The sequence below is a fragment of the Eurytemora carolleeae genome, unplaced genomic scaffold (genome assembly GCF_000591075.1).
Source record: "Eurytemora carolleeae unplaced genomic scaffold, Eaff_2.0 scaffold1353, whole genome shotgun sequence".
Lineage (NCBI taxonomy): Eukaryota > Metazoa > Arthropoda > Copepoda > Calanoida > Temoridae > Eurytemora > Eurytemora carolleeae.
In genome coordinates, this window is record NW_019402113.1 from 63,477 (window position 1) to 70,533 (window position 7,057).

Genomic DNA, 7,057 nt, shown 5'->3' on the forward strand with positions numbered 1-7,057 from the left:
CTTCTAAACAAAATATAACTCTTTAATTTACATAAAAATCAACCGTTTTCTTATTTTAAAAACTGTAACATCTTCAGTTTTGATAACACATATTTTTGAGTTCAGAAATCAAATCTAATTAATGTTTTCGAAGTAAATCTATAACTTATTGACAGACAAATTCGCAATCAATTAGATTGCATCCCTAGGGTTGCAATCAAACATTGCAACCCTTCTTTCATGGTTGCAATGTAAATATCAGGGATTCAGTGTCATAGTTTTTTTCAAAAGTTAAAGAAAAAAAACTATTAATCCAATTGATTGTTTTTTTTAAAGTTTCATTTAAGAAACCAAAATATTCGTGGTCTTGACTCCAAAGTCTTAAGTTAAAGATTTGAACAAATCAAATATTAATTGATTTTCTAATATTTCCTACTTTCCCTGAAAAGCGTTTTTACCATTCAGCATAATTTTTCCCCCTGTTTTTCCTTTCCTTAACCTCTTTTTTCCTGGAGAACCTTTTTTTTGCCAAAACCTTAAATCCATTTTCTTTTATTCGCTGCTCGTTTCCCTGCAGTTTATTTTCTTCATCTTTAGAAAATTATTTCATCTGACTTTTATTATTCTTTATGCCTTTAAGTTTAGCTTTATCATCTTATCTTTATTTCGGTCTTTACGTTTTCTTTCAATTCTTCTTTCTCCCCCCCCCCTCATTTCCCTCCATCAACTCCTTCCCCACATATTCTCCATCTTTCTCCCCCACCTCTTTCCCTGCATAAACTACTTGTCTACCCCCCCCCCCTAACTACTACTTCTACATACTACAGGGTTTCCCACAAAGAGTGAGACTGTAAAGACGACCCAAAACTATAAAAATATGACGATTTGAAACTTGACTTTTGGTGTCTGCATTCAATTGAGTATTTGGATGGTTAAGCAAAGAATTAAACTAGTTTTGGCCTCCAATGAACCTTGAATGCAAGAACACGAACTAAATAAATTCCATACAATCGTCTCTGAAGTCTCATCCTTTGTAGGTATTTTAAGAACAAAAGTAGGTTACGGTTCTTTTTGGAAAATTAATAATTACAAAAGGTTGATAACAAATCAAATAAAATTAAGTTCATTTTAAATTGGGATAACTTTGGACTATCATTTTGTTCTCTTATTTTGGCGGCTTAATTAGATTTTGAGAAAAAATTAATGAATTTCAGAACAATGGCCCACTAAAAACTTACGTGGCCTCCTCCAAAAATTTCAATATTTATTCAAAGGTTCAAATTCCTTCGTTCTTACCTTGCATTTCAAAGAATTCCGTACTGTCTCAATTTGTTTCATGCTTTTAACATTTAACCGTCATCTACATTTTACCTAAAATTAAATCTTAAATAAAAAACTAACGCTTAACATAAAAATTGGAAGTATGTCTGACCCCTTTATCTTTCCAACCTGATGGTGTAAACCTTTAATATTTCAAATTCAGATTATTTAATCTAAAATAATTCATAGTTTGAAATATTAAACAGCAAAAGTATTGGGATTAGAAAATTTGAGTTTGTGTCGAAAACTCATTTTTAATATAGGAACTATAATATAGGAACTATTTATTTATATAAATTCATGAATTAACTTCGCAGGCAATACTTGTGTATTCAAAATATAAAACAGAGACTCGGAAAATGTCTGTAGCTGAAAATAATCAATTTTTAAAGACAAAATCATAGATGTCTTATTCATTTTAAATAAAAAGTAGAGGAAAAAAAATCTTTATTCTTCTATTATCCATTATATTATATTACACCTTATAATTTAATCTAAATATTAACTTTTTCTTTTTCTGCTTTAAGATATTTTGTTGTATGAATATACGTTTTTTTCAAGACAAAATAGTGCAACGTATGCAATAGTTAGCATTTATTTCTATTCATTTAACGTTGTCCCAAAAATTCTAGTCACTGGTACAAGTTGTCCCAAAAATTCTAGTTTCTGGTACAATTTGTCCCAAAAATTCTAGTTTCTGGTAAACGTTGTCCCAAAATTTCTAGTTTCTGGTACAAGTTGTCCAAAAATACAGATTCCTAGCACAGAGATGGTCTCGAAGTATGTTTTTTTGGGCACAGTGTTCCAAAAACACTGGTTTCAAGTACAGTTCTGATTTCTTGTAAAAGTATGTCCCAAGATACTGATTTCTTTCAAAGCCTCACAGGTTGTCCCAAAATACTTATTTCTATCACAGGTTGTCCCAAAATTCTGATTTCTTGTAAAAGTATGTCCCAAAATACTAATTCCTATTATAAGCTGTCCCAAAATACTAATTTCTATCACAGGTGGACCAAAGATACAGTTTCTATCACAGGTTGCCAAAACACAGTTTCTATCACAGGTTGTCCTAAAATGCTGATTTCTGTCATAAGCTGTTCCAAAATTCTGATTTCTATCGTAGACTGTCTCAAAATTTTAATTTCTTGTGTCTCACAATATTGAAATAGATCCTACCATAGACAATTTTAAACAGATTTAATCATAAATGGTTGGGTGGGAGGTTTAGTGAGGAGGTGAGGAGGAGGAGAAGGTTTTGTTCGTTTTAAAAATTTTCTTTGACTCTCTCACTGGAAGCAGACCTTATGGTACTAACGAAATTAAGCACTAAACCTACAAGAAACATTTTCTTATGAACAATTCCAGAAATTTATCAGATAAGAAATAACAACGAAATAAGGTTTCTGGAAATACACTTTTTTAATATATAATTCAATTTTCTGAACTTGCATTTTTCTAAGTTAGTCTTCTGCACACCTAGCCTGTTTATTTGTTCGTAATAAAGAATTTAGAGATTTGAACAATATGTTTGTAATTTCGAGATTTCGAACAATCTGTTCGTAATTTCGAGATTTCGAACAATATGTTCGTAATTTCGAGATTTCGAACAATATGTTCGTAATTTCAAGATTTCGAACAATATGTTCGTAATTACAAGATTTCCAACAATATGTTCTTTATTTCGCGATTTTGAACAATATGTTCGTACTTTCGAGATTTATAACTGTATGTTCGTAATTAAAAGATTTTTCGAACAATATGTTCATAATTTTGAGATTGAAAACATTTATTCTTAATAAAGAGATTTCGAACATTATGTTCGTAGTTTTGATATGATAAACATTTGTTCGTCAATTTTAGATTTTTAACAATATGTTCCGTAATTTCCAGATTACGTATAATATGTTCGAATTTTTACAAAAATGTAACATTAGATGTAATTAAAAAAAAGTATCTCTAAGATTTTATAAAACAAGTTTTGAGCAAAATAATAAAATAATTAATGTTTTCACTGTACCTCAGAAGTTAAACTTTTTTAAAAAGAGGTTGAAAATTAAATTTTGAGTTGAAAAGAAACATTCAGAAATGTTAAAAAAAAAGATCATTGTTAAACCGGCATTGTGAAAAATCTTAATATGATAAAAATGTCAGAGTAGTAACCAGAAGAACCTTGGAATGAAAGTTTTTTTCGTTATTCTTTATCAAAAATTAAATGTCGCTAATGGTTTTATGGTTTCTAATTTATATTTCATTGTATGGCAACCACATTTTTAAAAATGCATCAGTTAAAAACTACAATGTTCACTGAGACATTTTATATTTAAAAAGAAATAAGAAACAGTATTATTCATAGATAAATAAATGGTATTATTTCACTATTTTCATGTTACTATACAGTAGCTGCACCATTTTGTTTGGAATCTCTATTATTTCGCATTCTGCCAACCTTTCAGGACGGATCTCAAGAGAGAACTAAAATATGTCCGTTCTCTCCTTACAAACAGACTCCGGGGACTTTAAACTTACTCCGGATACTATTCCATCCTTACTCCAGATACTATTCCATCCTTACTCCGAATACTATTCCGTCCTTACTCCAGATACTATTCCATCCTTACTCCGGATACTATTCCATCCTTACTCCGAAATATACTCCTTCATCTTTACTCTAGATACTATTCCATCCATCTTACTCCGGTACATATAATCCTCCATCTTTACTCTAGATACTATTCCATCTTTACTCCGGTACATCGTTACTCCGGAATTTACACATAGCTAAACCATTCCTCGTTTCTCGTCCTTTCCTAATTCTTATCAATTTCTCGTCCGAACAAATTCTTATCAATGTATCGTCCGAACCACGTCATTATTAATTTATCGTCCGAGCCGCATTCTTATAATTTTCTCTTCTGAGCCACAATCTTATCAGTTTCTCGTCCAAAACACTTCGATATCGAATTTTCGTAAATTAAAAGAAAATTTCAAATGAGTGAAAGTTGTCAAGTCCTTTACACATTTATGATCTTACGTGAATCTTTAGTTATTTCTTCTTACAGAATGTTAAGAATTTTTCCAAGTTGATATTATAACCTTTTTCACAATTGTATCCAAATTTTCTAAAAAATCATTTTTCCGGACTGTTCAGATTCCAAGGTAAAAATTAAAGGCAGAGGCAAAGAATTATAATGCAAAGATATTTATTTCAGAAGTACTGTCTCTGGGCTGTAAAGTAAACACAAGACGGATGTTACAGCCTGACATGGGATCCATCTTTCATATAAAAAACAATGAAATATTCTGGTGATAGAAAACTTTAATGTGAATTAAATTTTGAAAATTAAATGCTTTTATCCTCCCCGGTCACTAGACGAACACTGATATTCAATATATCTATTCTCGTTTACAAACACAGTCCAGAGAGAACTGGTTTCAATATGTACGCAGAGAACACGCAACAGCAATTAAGTTTCCTTGCCTTATTACCGTGGGCAGAGGTTTGACAATATTTTTTTCTTCGTTACACAAAGTAAACTTAAGCCATCATGTCATGGTGCTGGTAGAAGAGATTTGATTTTAACTTAAAATAAATTGACAGCATACTTCGAAGCAAATATTACACAAATATTATGGCCAATTTAAAAATAAAACTATAATAAAGGAGCTCAATCAAGAGTAATGGAAATATGAAGTTTCGGATGTGGCTCGGATGAGAAAAGAGAAGAATGTGGCTCGGGCGAAGATTTGTTGTGGTAAATGGTTTGGTAAATTTCCCGTAATAGTTTAAAAGGCGGGNGGGGTCAGTGGTGTTGATGGAGCATATCGGAAAAATCTGAAAGAAATGCTTTTATTTTCTTTTTCCTAAAATATAAATATGTTTAAAGGAAATAGAGAAACTCGAGACAAGTTCATCGGAGCGAAATAAGACGACATCTGTCAGATAAATAAATAAGACAAATATCAAACGAATTTTAAAACAACATAGCGTATGAACCTAAATGAACCTTCTCATGTTTTTTAAATGTACTGTACGCGTTTTTACCCTCAATGCAAAGATGTCAATGCCTGATGTACACATGCGATGCCATTAAAAGCTTTATCTGTACTGTACAAAAGCAATGGAGAAATAATCAGAATTAAACACTGTTCGAGTCAGGTAAACGACAACATCTTCCACATTTTGCATCAGATTAAGGTACCGTTGTAAATTGGGCAACGCCATCTTTGCTGGAAGGGTCACGTGACATTTTGCCTACAGCATTTGTAAAGGAACTTATTCTTTATCAAAATGCTTTGTTTTCAATCCTGATTACATAGAAAAATTATTTGTGGATTTATGAGGCAGAGGGAAGAAAGGAATTTATCAGAATTTATCACTTTTAAACATTGAAACGCGCCGATATCTACTTAGACAAAGGTACAGATAGTACATTTCAAAATGGAGGGGTACTTAAAATTCTCTCGAAAGTCCTTTCAGAGTCCAAAACTAAAGAACGAAAAGTTTTGACTTAAATTTTAAGTTCATGGTTAAATGCCACTTCTGACTTAATTTAAACCTGAAAGAAAGTTTAATATTTAAGTAGCTACTCATTATTTTACAGAACTTTTAACCTCGAACTTAAAATTCGCGCATTCTTTAGTTTTAGACTCTGGTCTTAATTATATTTAAGATTTTATTTTTCGTAGAAATAAGTATTTGTTTAAGTTAAACATTATTTTATTTTTTAAGAAACTGATTACAATATTTTCTACAAGTTCGTTCTTACCAGACTCAGTTTATTAAACATTTGTCTGTTTTCTCATGCACTGGGGAGTACTTGAGAGTCTGTCAATCTTTAAGCTCTGAGAAAAAATAGAATCTTTATTTAAATATGAATCTTTTATAGAAAATATCAGTGCATGCGACCTATGAACAGTGGAATGGGAAGACGACTGTTAGAATCAAGTTAAGATTTAAATAGTCTTCACACAAAACATAGTAAATGTGCAGTGAACACAGACCCATGTCACTTAATAATGCGATTTTCAAGCAGATGGTAAAACTATTTGCTTTGTAATATCAATACAAATAACATTGATTAAATGATGCTCAGCTAAAAATAAGATTGATTAAATGATGCTCAGCTAAAAATAAGATTGATTAAATGTTGCTCAGCTAAAAAAAAAGTTTATTCAATGTTGAAAAGCTAAAAGAAAACTCCCGTAAATTCGAATATATATATACAAATGCTTTCTTAATGTAAAAAATCCTATTAGAACTATAATTGTAAAGAAGGGAGTAACCGTGTAAGTAAACTGAATTATTAGTTTTTCCACTTTCTAAATTAAAAGAGAAAAACCTGATCAAAAAATCAAAAATAGTTCAAGTATTTCTTTTATCTTTAAAAATGAAATGTTGTCAAGTGAAAATGTTCAAAGATTAAAGTTAAACAGAGAAAGTTTGGTAATTAAAAGTAAAAATAGGATTATAGTTTAAAAAGACTTTTTCCATTAGCTTTTGAGAAATTACAATTTTAATCCTTTTCTTTTCAGTGAATCCACATTAAAAACCATGCTGAGAACTCAATATAGAATTAAGCTAAGAACTCAAATTAGAAACCATGCTGAGAACCCAATATAGAATTAAGCTAAGAACTCAAATTAGAAACCATGATGAGAACCCAATATAGAATTAAGCTAAGAACTCAAATTAGAAACCATGCTGAGAACTCAATATAGAAATAAGCTAAGAACTCAAATTAGAAACCATGCTGAGAAC

General features: G+C 30.7%; 1 protein-coding gene across 1 annotated transcript in view; it reads right to left on the minus strand.

The window, feature by feature from the left end:
* Positions 1 to 5,998: 5,998 nt before the first annotated feature.
* Positions 5,999 to 7,057, minus strand: part of LOC111717891 (uncharacterized) — a 7,528-nt gene continuing 6,469 nt past the window's right edge. The window contains exon 9 of the mRNA XM_023493352.1: positions 5,999 to 6,141. Within this exon, the coding sequence (XP_023349120.1) occupies positions 6,135 to 6,141 (7 nt within the window). The 3' untranslated portion in view covers positions 5,999 to 6,134. The remainder of the gene's footprint in view (positions 6,142 to 7,057) is intronic.